This window comes from Leucoraja erinacea, chromosome 9 (assembly GCF_028641065.1).
Source record: "Leucoraja erinacea ecotype New England chromosome 9, Leri_hhj_1, whole genome shotgun sequence".
Classification (NCBI taxonomy): Eukaryota; Metazoa; Chordata; class Chondrichthyes; order Rajiformes; family Rajidae; genus Leucoraja; species Leucoraja erinaceus.
The window spans coordinates 61,435,170-61,449,483 of record NC_073385.1 but is presented as its reverse complement, the minus strand read 5'-3'; the positions used below and the strand labels follow the sequence as shown (position 1 = coordinate 61,449,483).

Genomic DNA, 14,314 nt, shown 5'->3' with positions numbered 1-14,314 from the left:
CAACAGAGGATTCTCTGATTTATGGATTGGAAGGAAGAAGGAGGGTCTTGACCCGAAACGTCAACGTCCACAGAGACGCTGCCTGTCCCGCTGTGTTACTCCAGCTTTGTGTCTATCTCTGATTTATGGGCTGTTCCCAGTGATACATACAGAGACAGATATCAAGTGCTGCTGGACAATTATCATCAAAGACACTCTATGGTTTGCTCCAAAACCTGTTGGTCTCCTAGCACAGTGAGATGTCCCTCGGGGAATATTACTGACAGGCCCATTCCTGACTGTACAGTAGATGCTGAGGGACACAATGAGGCTTGGACCAAGGGTCTGTCGGGGAGGATTGCAGTCTTGGGTCCTTCCACTGCGAGACATCGAGGAGGCAGCATCTATTGAGCGAAGGAAATAGGCAATGTTTCGGGTCGAAACCTGAATCTGAAGAAGGGTTTTGTCCTGAAACGTTGCCTATTTCCTTCGCTCCATAGATGCTGCCTCACCTGCTGAGTTTCTCCAGCATTTTGGTCTTCCTTCCTACACATATTGTTTTCTCTCTTTCTCATTTCCGACAGTGTTTGACCTGAAACGTTAACCGTTTCTTTCCACGAAAGTCTGGATGAGGTCTTCCAGTATTCCCGTTAACATGATAGTATTCCCATAACGTCCCGTTACCTGTGGCCCAAAGCAGCAAGACACACAACAGAAGATAAACACAAAAAGCTAGTCTGAAGAAGGGTCTCGACCCGAAACATCACCAATTGCTTCTCTTAAGAGGTGCCGCCCGTCCCGCTCAGTTACTCCAGCTTTTTGTGTCTATCTTCGGTTTAAACCAGCCTTTGCAGTTCCTTCCAACACAAGTCTAGCAACAGGGTGACCAGAACTCAGACTGCTCCCTCTGGTTGACATCTTTGCCAGGGGAAAGTTGCAGCCAGAAACATTCGAAAGCACGGTGGCGCAGCGGTAGAGTTGCTGCCTTACAGTGCTTTCACCTCCAGAGACGCGGGTTCAAGCCCGACTACAGGTGCTGTCTGTACGGAGTTTGTACCTTCTCCCCGTGACCTGCGTGTGTTTTCTCCGGGTGCTCTGGTTTCCTCCCACACTCCGAAGACATACAGGATTGTAGGTTACTTGGCTTGGTATAAATGCAAATTTTCCATAGTGTGTGTAGGATAGTGCCAGTGTGCGGGGATCGCTGGTCGGCACGGACTCGGTGGGCTGAAGGGCCTGTTTCCGCGCTGTATCTCTAAACTAAACTAAACAAAGGGCAGTTCGGTGGAGCAGCGGTAGAGTTGCTGGCTTACACCCGGGTTCAATACTGACTACGGGGGCTGTCTGTACGGAGTTTGTACATTCTTCCCATGAAAGTGTGGGTTTTCTCCAAGATCTTCGGTTTTGTCCCACGCTCCAAAGACGTACAGGTTTGTAGGTTCATTGGTTTTGTATACATGTAAATTGGCCCTGGTATATGTAGGATAGTGTCAATGTGCGGGGATCGCTGGTCAACACAAAACTCGGTGGGCTGAAGGGCATGTTTCCGCGCTGTATATCTAAAAATAATTAACAAACTGCACACACAAAGACTGCACAATTTGATAATGACTGAATATCCTATTGTTCACAATGTTGGGTGTGGACCAGTAAACAAGGTGACAAACTTCTTTGCTCTTTAATGAAATCAATTTATTTCTTTAATATCTTTGAACTCTACGGAGCTCTCAGAATGATCACTACATGTTGATGTGCAAGACAAGGCTGTATTGCAATCAGAAAACTCAAGAGGAGCTCCCCGGTGTTTCCACTGGAATCGTTGAGCAATGAAATGCCACCTTCTAGTTCAATGCCAAAGAATCCGTAAGAATCCTCTGTCCTGTGGCCGCAATACCTGTCCTTTCCTGCCCGCCTCCATCAACAAGTTCTGGCACGCTGACCCAAGCTGTTCATCAGCTTGTCAGGTCGCGGAGGTGTGAGAGCCTCGTTTACTCACACTGACTGGCGCACTGAACACAGACGAGAGATAGAGCAGCTCTAAAGAGCCTGTCCCACTTGGGCGTCATTTGCGCATCATGCAGGTGGCGCGCGAGGATTTTGAGCATCCCAAAATCCTGGGGCGCCACGCGCAACCGCGTGTCACTGAATACGCCACCACTTGCCATGCGCACGTCACGACGCGCCAAACAATTTTTAGGACGTCACGTAAATGACGCGCAAATGACGCCCAAGTGGGACAGGCCCTTAACTCGTCTCCCTTCTCCCATCAGGCTAAAGGTATAGAAGTGTGAAAACGCACACCTCCAGATTCAGGGACAGTTTCTTCCCAGCTGTTATCAGGCAACTAAACCATCCCACCAGAACCAGAGAGCAGTGCTGAACTACTATCTACATCTCTGGTGACCCCCTTGCATGTGGCAGCATCTCAGCAACATGAATTCAAACACACACACAAAAACAAATTATGCATAAATTACACAAAAATTACATTAAAAAATTGAAAGGCAGACCATGCAAAAAAATAAAATTATTAGTACAAAAACATAATTACAAATGTAAGCAAGTCCATAGTAATGCAGGAGATAGGCCCTAGTTGTTATTGAGGTAGGATTAGGGTTGTGCAGATTGATTCAAGAACCTGATAGTTGTGGGAAAGTCCATGTCCCTGGTGGTGTAGGACTTCAGGCTTCTGTATCTCCTGACCGACAGAGAGAAGAGGGCACGGCCCAGATGGTGGAGGTCCTTGATGACAGATGCTGCTTTCTTGAGGCAGCTCACCATGAAGATACTTTCAAAGGAGGGAGGGAGGGCTGTGCATGTGATGGACCGGGATATGTCCACCTTTCTCTGCAGCCTTTTGCAGTTATGCACCTTGGAATTGCCACACCAGTCCATGGTACAACTAGTCAGGATGCTTTCGACAGTACAACTGTAAAGGTTTGTTGGAGTATTTGGAGATACACTACATCTCTTTCAATTTTTAAGAAAGTGGTGGCCCTGGCATGCCTTCTTAGTTTAGTTTAGTTTAGTTTAGAGATACAATGCAGAAACAGGCCCTTCGGCCCACCGAGTCCGCACCGACCACCGATCCCCGCTGAAATCAACTGTCAGTTTAGTTCAGTTTAGAGCTACAACATGGAAACAGGCCATTCGGCCCAGCAAGTCCATGCCAACCATTGATCATCCATTCACTGGTTCTATCTTACCCCAGTTTCGTATCTCCGGAGAGAAGGAATAGGTGTGGTATCTGGTCGAGACCCTTCTTTTGACCCCAGACATGCTGACTGATCCACTGAGTTACTCCAGCCTTTTGTGTCGATCTTCGATTTAAACCAGCATCTGCAGTTCCTTCCTAAAACATCTGCATTTTTGTCATGCTCTTCAAGAAACTAGGACCTTCTTGATCATTTTGATTTAGTCCCACCTTAGTTTTTTTTAATGAAAGATGCAGCATGGAAGCTGTCCTTCCCAAGCCAAATATTGATCACCCGTTCTCACTCGTTCTATGTTATCCCACATTTGCACCCACTCCCTACACACTAGTGGCAATAATAAAGGCCAATTAACCGACAAGCCCACACGTCTTTGGGATGCGGGAGGAAACCAGTACACCCGGAGAAAATCAGTGCAGACACAGGGAAATTCGGCAAACTCCACACAGACAGCAGCCAAGGTCAGGATAGAACCTTCTGACGTTTCTGACGCTGTGAGGCAGCAGCTCTACCAGCCGCACCCCTGTGTTCCTGCTCCACCTGTTGGTTTGCTTCATGAGTAATCAGTGGGGGCAGGTTGTGTCTTTGCCCTTTTAACTTCTGTGCAAACTATAATATTTCACTGCATTTTCTCCAAAGTTAAAAATTCAGGCATTTCAGGCCAGCTTGCAAGTGTGGCTTGAAAGATGAATGGTTAGAAGGGAGGGAGAAGGAATTCCAGACTGCAAGGATGGTCACGGAGACATAACCATGAATGTCAAACAACTGAAAGTTGGAGGTGCTGTCTAAGCAACCCAGCTTATGATGTCTAAAGAAGGGTCTCGACCCGAAACGTCACCCATTCCTTCTCTCCAGAGATACTGCCTGTCCAGCTGAGATACTCCAGCATTTTGTGTCTACCACAGTTTATGATGTCCTCTGTTGACATATTCCTTATCGCTCTTTGAAAGCCACACTAATTTATGTGTTGAAGCATTAGAAAATAATTAACTACATGCAGATGCCACGGACTAAGTTCCCTTATTAACAGCAAGCTCGTTTCTGCTGCATTCTTCCAGATGAAAGAGAAGAGGTTGTTTAAAATATGCCTGAGATCAGACTTATTTAATCAGGTTGTTCACCCTGACATGTAATCAGCAAAATATATTTGGACTTTCAAAAACCCTTCAATGGGATGCCGAGATGCTGTCTCTTGATCAAGATCACGGCAAATGGAATCGGGAGTGAATGAAAACTTGTTACGAGCATAAAGATAACCTGGAGGTCAAAGGTAGTTAGGCTGATCGCAAATGGTGAGAAATGGTGCTCCTTAAGAATCAATGATAGAGTTATTGATATTAGCCATAGGAAAGTTTTGATTAGACTTTTACTTCTGAAAACACTGCAGAATCAGGAGTAAACAGGCCTTTTACTCCTGTGAACTCTCCCTGCAGATTGACACATAAAGCTGATAACTCAGGTAGCATCTCTGGAGAGAAGGAATGGATGTCGTTTCTCCAGAGATCCTGTCTGTTCCGCTGAGTTACTCCAGCTTTTTGTGTCTACCTTCAGTTTAAACCGGCATCTGCAGTTCCTTCCTGCACAAAACTCCCTGTACCGCACCAAATTATCCCTTTAATCCTGAAAATACTATTGACTGTAAAGATGAACAGAAAATGTCAATCCTTCATTCTGCAAAAGTTGACGGTGTTTTACAGTTGACTATGAAACCATTTAAAATCTTATGTCTTTATCACTCGAGCTCTAAACTCAGAGAAGTTCCTACCTTGAAGAATAAGGCCCGAGTTCTGAATGGTGAACATAAACGCAGCAAACGGGGCAAGAGGTGACTTGGCAACGATGACCTGCAACAAGACCAGAGTAGAAAGGGAGATGAGTGAAAGGTGGTAGAGTCAGGTCAAATTGTAGGAAGCAAATTCAGAATGGCTGACATTCACACCATCCCCAATTCCCCCCCCCCCCCCCCCCCCCCCCCCGACTTTCACACACTATCATAATAATTAAGATGTGGACTCTTATACATCGGCGAGACCAAACATAGACTGGGCGATCGTTTCGATCCTCCTTCAGATTGAAGGGTCCCGACCTGAAACGCTGTCTGTCCACTTCCCTCCACAGATACCGCCTGACCCGCTGAGTTCCTAGTCTGAATAAGGGTCTCGACCAGAAACGTCACCCATTCCTTCTCTCCAGAGATGCTGCGTGTCCCGCTGAGTTACTCCAGCTTTTTGTGTCTATCTGTGAGTTCCTTCAGTAGTTTGTTATTGGCTCAAGATCCCAGCACCTGTAGTCTCTTGTGCGCCTCCGACACTAGATTGGGTATCAGCAATAGACTGGGTAGATGCACAGAGTCTCTTGCCCAGAGTAGGTGAATCGAAGACCAGAGGACATAGGCCTAAGGTGAGGGGGAAAACATTTAATAGGAGTCTGAGGGATAACTTTTTCACACAAAGGGTGGTGGGTGTATGGAACAAGATGCCAGAGGAGATAGTTGAGGCAGGGATTAACCCAATGTTTTAAAAACAGTTAGACAGGTACATGGATAGGACAGGTTTGGAGGTATATGGGACAAACGCGGGCAGGTGGGACTAGTGTAGCTGGGGCATGTTGGCCGGTGAAGGCAAGTTGGGCCGAAGGGCCTGTTTCCACGCTGCATCACTCTATGGTTGGTTCAGAAAACCCAACCTGCTGTCCGCTGGTTTCTTAGCCAGGAGGGAGGGCTACAATGTAGGCAGCTCGACAAACCTCATCAACCCTACTGAACGCAGAGTTCATCAGTTACGACACTGGTCCCATCAACTGGCTTGATCAGCACAAATAGGACCAATTGTTCCCACCCCGCCCCATCAAAAAATAAACAGGTTTCTCAAGTTAAGCAGTTGGGTGGATAACTATTGACATACCAAGTATTTCATTCAATGGGTATGAATGTATAACTCTGTTCCAGTGAGGTTACCTAATTTGAACTGACAGATAGATAGTTCGGACGCTAATTCAGTATCGAATTCTATTATCTTTCAGGTAAATCTCTGGTTATATTTAGAATGTAATAATTATGACCTACTTTACAATTCTTTGCATCATTTAGTGAAACAATTTACTCTACTTGCAGAACCAGCAGAGTCTGTCAACCCGTCTTGTTTTACGAATGTTCTTTTAAAAAGTTGTTAGTTAAGGCTAAAGGGCCTGTCCCACTTTCACGAGGTAATTCACAAATTCTCCCGAGTTTTCCCCTTGATTCAAACTCGGAGAATGTCCGTAGGAGGCCGTAGGAGTCCGTAGATATATCGTAGCGGCTCTTTATGACAGCCGTAGGTACTCGGGGCATCAGGTAAGTCGGGACGATTTTTCCAGCATGACAAAAAAGTCCACAAGTAAAAAAATAGTCAGGAGGAGGAGTTCGAAGATCACAAAAATCTTGATTTTTTTTAAGGTCCTTTCAACTCGGCAGAGGACTCGGGAAAGTGGGACAGGCCCTTAAATTAAGCAGAGACTGGGATTCAGCCACTGTTCAATAAGACCACTTTGTTCGGGCCCTGAATTGAATATTATCTACAGGTTATTGGATTTTTTGGATATCAGGCTGGTCCCTGCCTTGGAGAACCAGCCGGGACCCAGCGCATGCCCTCCTGATCACCTGTTTGTGGTTTCTGCCCTGCGGTCCGAAGTCCTTCAGTGGGCCCACAGCTCTCGACTCGCCTGTCATCCCGGCATTCAGCGGACCAAGGAGATGGTGCTACGGAGGTTCTGGTGGGCATCGCTGGAGGAGGACACTCGGGAGTTTGTCAACGCCTGTCCCGTTTGCAACCAGCGCAAGGTCTCACACCAAGCTCCTGCGGGTCATCTGCTTCCACTGCCTGTACCCCATCGACCATGGTCCCACATCTCCCTGGACTTCGTTACCGGCCTACCCCCATCCAGTGGTCACACCACCATCCTGACCGTGGTCGATCGATTTAGCAAGATGGCTCACTTCGTGCCCCTGCCCAAGCTTCCGTCAGCCAAGGAAACGGCCGAGCTCATATTACTCCACGTCTTCAGGCTCCATGGTCTCCCCGTCATTGTGGTCTACGACCGGGGACCCCAGTTTGCCTCTGGGTTCTGGAGGGAGTTCTGCACGCTTGTGGGGGCCACCATGAGTCTGACGTCCGGATTTCATCCCCAGTCCAACGGCCAAACTGAGAGGAAGAATCAGGAGATGGAGACGGAGCTGCGGTGTATGGGGTCCAAGCATCCCTCCTCCTGGTCCCAGCAGTTGTTGTGGGTGGAGTATGCCCACAACACCCTGACGAGCTCGGCCACTGGGCTCTCCCCTTTCCAGTGTGCCTACGGGTTCCAGCCTCCACTGTTCCCGGCGCTGGAGAAGGAGGTTTCCTGCCCGTCCGTCCAGGCCTTCATTCGTCGCTGCCGCAGGACGTGGACCCAAGCCAGGGCGGCTCTTCTCTGCTCCATGGACCGTTACACCATGGCTGCCAACCGTCACCGCACCCAGGCCCCCACCTACCTCACGGGCCAGAAGGTGTGGCTGTCGACCCGGGACCTTCCCTTGAGGGTGGAGTCCAAGAAGTTGGCACCCAAGTTCATCGGTCCCTTTGAGATCCAGAAGGTCATCAACCCAGCGGCTGTGAGGCTCAAGTTGCCTCGTTCCATGCGGGTCCATCCTACGTTCCACGTGTCCAGAGTAAAGCCAGTCCGGGAGAGCTCCCTGGTCCCCGCAGTCCCTCCTCCTCCACCTCCTCATCTCATCGATGGAGGCCCCGCATTTACGGTGCACCGCCTCCTGCGCTCCCGCCGTCGCGGGAGTGGTCTCCAATACCTGGTCGATTGGGAGGGTTACGGTCCAGAGGAGAGGTCCTGGGCTCCTGCTCGACACATCCTGGACACCTCCCTCATCAGGGAGTTTCACCGGCGTTATCCCGACCAGCCGTCCAAGTCCGCCACTCCCAGAGGGGTCGCCACCCCTGAGACTCTGTCCCCTCTTCCGTCTGAGGCGCCCAGTGACGGCGAGATGGAGCTTTCCTCTGATGCCATGGAGGAGGATGCGGACATGGATGTCTCGGACGAATATTAGCCCTCCTCCAGTCCCCCCCTCCCACCCAACTCTGCGTGGGATTGGCTTTATTTTTTTTTTTGTTTTGGGACGTCAGGAGCCGTCCCTTTAGGGGGAGGGAGGGGGGGGGGTCTGTCACAGTCTGCCCTCGCCTCATTCTCATCCACTTCACCTCCCAGTACTTTTCCACCGGTCCCTCCTTCTCCTCACCTGCCTGCCTGCCACTCCCCTCTCATCAGCCTAACTCTCCTCACCTGTTGCACTCAGTTGCCTCTGATCACCAATTAACCTGGTATATAGACTCTCCTCACCGTTCACACAGTGCCAGATTGTCCTCAGCATTCATGCAAGACTCTCCAGCAATTTCCCGACTGCCTACACGGATTCGAACCTGCCTGCCCCTGACCATTCCGTCCTGTCGTCTTCCCGGATATCACCTCAGCCTTCTGTCCCGTACCTCCTGGTTTCTGTCTGCCTCTCTCCTGGGCTGTTTGGTGTATCCCTGCAACAGCTCCTCGACTTCCTGCCTGACTTTGACTCTCCTTTCATCTGTCCCTCGCTGGTTTGTTTGCATCGTGTGTTGGATCTCCTGGTTACCGGACCTTCCGCTACCCCGACTACGTCTCCTGCCTGCCCCTCTTCGGAACCCTCGCTCAATCCTGAGCCTCTGTGTGAGTACGGTCTACCCATTCCTGTGTTACTACTCTGGGTTACAGTTTCGTAATAAAGTTCATGACCAATTATACCTGCCTGATTCTGTGCTGCTATTGGGTCCAAGCTATACCCGTTACACTGGCAGCTTGTTCCATACTCCTTTATCTCTTCTCACTGCTACCATGGGGCAGGAGGTACAGAAGCCTGAAGTCCCACACCAGCAGTTCAGGAGCAGTTCTACAACTCTTGGACATTCTTGGACAATCCTGCACAATTCTAAGACAGACACTAGGGACAATAAAACCCAGGTGATCGAACCCAGGTCACTGGCGCTGTGAGGCGGCAACTCTACCGCTGCACCATCTGGCCTTCTAGGGTACAACAAACAAAATCTTGGCGGTGCCCAACTTGCTGATGGTGGAGGCTGCCTTATTGACAGAAGGATGCCAGGAAACCAGCGTTTGGAAGGTCATGCACTTAGCCATCTTGTGTCTTGACTATAAACGGCAGCTTTCATTCCCGGTCAGTGGCTCCGATAGATCAGCTCCTCATGGAGAGTGGGGTGGATTGTATGGGAAGGAACTGCAGATGCTGGTTTACACTGAGGGTAGACACAAAATGCTGGTGTAACTCAGAGGGACAGGCAGAGAAGGAATGGGTGACATGGGATTGATTGATCTACATTTTGTCACCTTCTTACCAGACAGTGGCCACAGTGACAGTTTCAGTTTTAGTTTAGAGATACAGTGCAGAAACAGGCCCTTCGGCCCACTGAGTCCGCGCCGACCAGCGATCCCCACACGGTAACACACTAGGGACAATTTAGAATTATAATAATAAAGATGGAGTTAGATGTGGCCCTTGTGGCTAAGGGGATCAGAGGGTATGGAGAGAAGGCAGGTATGGGATACTGAGTTAGATGATCAGCCATGATCATATTGAATGGCGGTGCAGGCTCGTATGGCCTACTCCTGCACCTAATTTCTATGTTTCTATACCAAGCCAATTAACCCACATAACTTTGGAATGTGGGAGGAAACCGAAGATCCCAGTGAAAATCCATGCAGGTCACAGGGAGAATATACAAACTCTGTATGAACACCTGTAGTCAGGATCGAACCCGGGTCCCTGGTGCTGTAAGACAACAACACTACCGCTGCACCACCGTGCTGCCCTAAATATCCTAAAACCAATATCTGAAAAGAGATGTTTAAGAAGGAACTGCAGATGCTGGTAGACAAAAATGCTGAAGAAACTCAGCGGGTGCGGCAGCATCTATGGAGCGAAGGAAATAGGCAACGTTTCGGGCCAAAACTGAAAAGAGATGATCTGATTCTGATTTTACTGCAGTTTTGTTGTTTGGCAAAGCCTGCTGAGCTCCTGAGCTTACAATCCTATTTGCTTTCTCGACCTAGTAAAATAAACCAACCGGTGCTAAAGGCACATTTCCCCTTAAACTGGTTCTGCCACTCGGCAGATGAAGCCTGACACTTGCATTCCCTTTGTGACTGGGATAGGTGGAGTCAAAATAGACCAGGGTTAACAAAGACAATAATAAAGAAGCAAGAATCCGCACACGCCTCAAACTCGAGATAAAAAACTGAATGTTGAAATCACACAGCAGAACAGGCAGCATCTGTACAGAGACAAATATCAGGTTGATGATTTTCGTCAGAACTGGAAGTGAGAAAACAACTTTATTTTAAATTGTGTAGAATGAGGAGATGTCTGTGGTAGGATGTTCGAGACAGTTTTCATTATCAACTTAGAGTCAACGAGTGATACAGCATGGAAACAGGCCCTTCGTCCCAACTTGCCCACACCGGTCAACATGTCCCAGCTACACTAGTCCCACCTGCCTACCCTTGGCCTGTAACCCTCTAAACCTGTCCTATCCATGTACCTGTTTATAACCGTTTCTTAAACAATGGGAAGGTCCCTGCCTCAAGTACCTCCTCTGGCAGCTTGTTCCATTCACCCATCACCCTTTGTGTGAAAAAGTTACCCCTCAGATTCTTATTAAAGTTTTCCCCTTCACCTTAAAATTCTTATAGAGAGTTTCTTCCACCTTTCCCACGAACTCACCTGTCCATCCCCGCCACCTCACCCTGCATCCCAGAGAGAAACAGGGAATAACAAGGTTAATGTATTTTCATCAGAAATAGAAACTTGAGAAAATATGCTTATTTTGAAAGTTGGACAGTATGTTTGGTGTAGATACAGGATGAGGAGGGAGAGATATACAGAGTAGATGGAAACTATGCAACAAGGTAAGGGGAATTGCCTCAAATATCCTTTCACGTTATTCCCTCCACCTTTCTACTTTCTGCAATTTAAAACACATTTATTACTCTTGTTCGCCTCAGATGCTGCCTGACCAGCTGAGCATCATCAACATGTTCTGCTTTTATTTTACCTAAACTTTCTCTAATTCATTAGAAAATGAAAACAAAGGCGACACGGTGGCACAGCAGTAGAGTTGCTGCCTTACATCGTCGGAGACCTGGGTTCGATCCTGACCACGGGTGCTGTCTGTACAGAGATTGTACGTTCTTCCCGTGACCATGTGGATTTTCTCTGAGATCTTGGGTTGCCTCCCACACTCCAAAGACGTACATGTTTGTAGATTAATTGGCTCGATGTAAATTGTCCTTAGTGTGTGTAGGATAGTGTTAATGTGCGGGGACCGCTGGTTGGTGAGGACTCGGTGGGCGGAAGGGCTTGTTTCCGTGCTGTACCTTAAAACTAAACTAAGCTCAGGCAACAGGAAAAGCCCTAAACAAAAACTAGTATCTCAAGAGTTAATATTGAAAAGGAAGTCTGTATTTTAAATAATGCCAGATTTTACTACTTTTTTTTAAGTGTTCGCATACATACATTCTTCAGATGCATTTAACGGTTGTGTGATTTTCTGACATTCTTTTACATTCTGTCATTCTGTCATTGCTCGGAGTTACGGCACAGCAAAGTAAAAATGCAACATCATTGCATTGTCCAGGATAAACTCCTTGCATTCTTCCTCAGCAGCAGAGATATAGTGAGATATCTCTTTTTACTCCAACATTGTGTGTCTATCATCGGTTTAAACCAGCACCTGCAATTCCTTCCTGCATGTAAAAGATGACATGGCTTAAATCCTATTTAAGCAAGAGAGATGAGATGATAGCAAGAGAGATGAGATGATAGCAAGAGAGATGAGATGATAGCTACTCTGTCTCAGAGTTTTAATTACAGGGTGAATCTATCACAGTGCAATCTCAGTGGAATTTCCCTTCATTTCACTTTCATTCCACAACAATCCGTTCATTGTTGATAAAGATCAAGTGATGCAACTTTCTTAATCTATATCCTTTAGACAAATTAACGCATGCGGAAGCATTAAATTCTATTGAAGATTATATCTCCACAACCGTGAACTATAATATTGACACAATTTATATTTAACAAAACAAAAAATAATAAAAATTGCAGAAAACTAAAGTATAAACAGAAAATGTTGTAAATACTCAGCTAGTCAGGCTGCATCTGTGGGAAGAAAAACATTTTGGGTCAAAGACCCTTGGGCAGAACTGTGAAGGAGACAAAAGGAGCTTGTTAAGGTGCAAGGAGGGTGTGGAGAATGTCTTTCGTAGAGTAAAAAAAGGGTGGTCAAGGGATAAGTTCGTTGATTCCCTAAACAGTGCTGCCTGATCTGCTGAATATTTCCATCATGAACTAAAATAGTAAGATTAAACAAGAATTTACCAGTTTGAAGTTTGATCTGTATTTTATGAGGAGTTACGATGAGGGATTACGTGAGGAGCCCGCTCAGCACCTATGCGCGGCATACTTCAAAGCAGCAGTGTGGAATCACAGATAGACACAGTTATTGAAGTAAACATAGTAAAGAAAAGGAGACATCAGTTTAACATTTTGACCCATATTAATGAGGGTGGGAGCAGAGGGCACATAATCCCTCATCGTAACCCCTCATAAAATACAGATCAAACTTCAAACTGGTAAGTTCTCATTTAATCTTACTATTTTACTTCGGAGTCACGTGAGTGACTACATGAAGACTTCAAAGCTTTGTGATTTCAAACCGTGTAACAGGTATTATTTCACGCACTGCCGGTCATTGAGGGAAGAAGTGTGTTATCGTAATCAACCAATGAATCTGTTTGTAGAAAAACACAATGGTATTTTTTAACAATTTATTTGCAGTCTGTAAAATCTTTTCTGCAAATAAAACGGGTTTTGCCAACGGCTTATTATAAAATTTCTGAATGGTCTTTCCCCCGACCATCGTGTTGTAGCCAGCATGTGGTCTATAGACACATCCATTCTTTTAGCCATCGACGTGGATGCTGCCCTGGTGGAATAAAATTTGTACATGTTAGTGTTTATCCCAGCAGCTTATAGCACCCGCTTGAGCCATTTCGAAATGGTTTGGCTCGTCACCCGACGATAAGGTTTTTTATGACTGACCCACAAGGCTTTTCATCTCCCTCGAATAATTTGGTTGTGTCTACGTAGGATAGTAGGTGGGTTATGGCACACTGACATCCCATATATGGGTGTACCTTGGTCTAGGGGGTTAGAGTTGTAAATACCCTTCATTAGTTTGACCACCAGCGGGTGGGACCCCATGGCCTGTTGTCCTGGAGCTGGTTTTAAATAGACAGGCAGGGCACTTCTAGCTGTGTTGATGGCTTTGTAGCTGAGTCCTTCGTCGTGGTGAAGGTTCGCCAGGAATTCCAGTATGTTGGTAACTGTAGTGGTCCCTGTATCCAAGCAGTACTTCTCCCATTTTTTGATGCTGGACAAGTGCTGTTTTTAGTGGATGTTCGGAGGGATGCTGACATGGTGTCGATGGTTTGTTCTGATAATCCCAGCCCCAGAAGTAGTTTGTGCAGAATCTGCAACCCAGGAGTTTGATTTGTTCATGGCATGGGTGGCTTGTGCCCGACACTGGGTGTTAATAACTCTGGGTCACTGGGGAATACCATCGGAGTTTCAACAACCATGTCATGGAGTATTGGGAACCATGGCTGCGTAGGCCAGTCGGGTACCATCAAAATACCTGAAGCAGAGTACATTTGTATTCCCCAACTGATGAGGCAGAAGGGAGGAAATGCATAGAAGAAGAATTTCCCCAATCCAGCGCGAACGCATCTACCGCTGCTCCTCAGGGTCTGGTTCCCAAGCGACATACATAGGTACCTGGTGATTTAGCCTTGATGCAAATAAATCGATATCTGGAGTGCCATATGCTTGATAACTTTGCAAATTGTTTGGGGTTTAACATCCATTCGATGTTGTCATTAAATTTACCATTGCCAAACTGTGTTGACCAACTTGTCGCATGATACCGATTTTATGCCGCCTATATGGTTAATGTAGGCCACCACAGTAGTATTATCTATTTGTAACTGTACAT

At 47.0% G+C, this 14,314-nt stretch overlaps 1 protein-coding gene across 1 annotated transcript in view; it reads right to left on the bottom strand.

The window, feature by feature from the left end:
- The window catches only part of rad51b (RAD51 paralog B), a 569,504-nt gene that overhangs the window by 114,854 nt on the left and 440,336 nt on the right, over positions 1–14,314 (bottom strand). Inside the window, exon 10 of the mRNA XM_055640974.1 lies at positions 4,957–5,035. Within this exon, the coding sequence (XP_055496949.1) occupies positions 4,957–5,035 (79 nt within the window). The remainder of the gene's footprint in view (positions 1–4,956; positions 5,036–14,314) is intronic.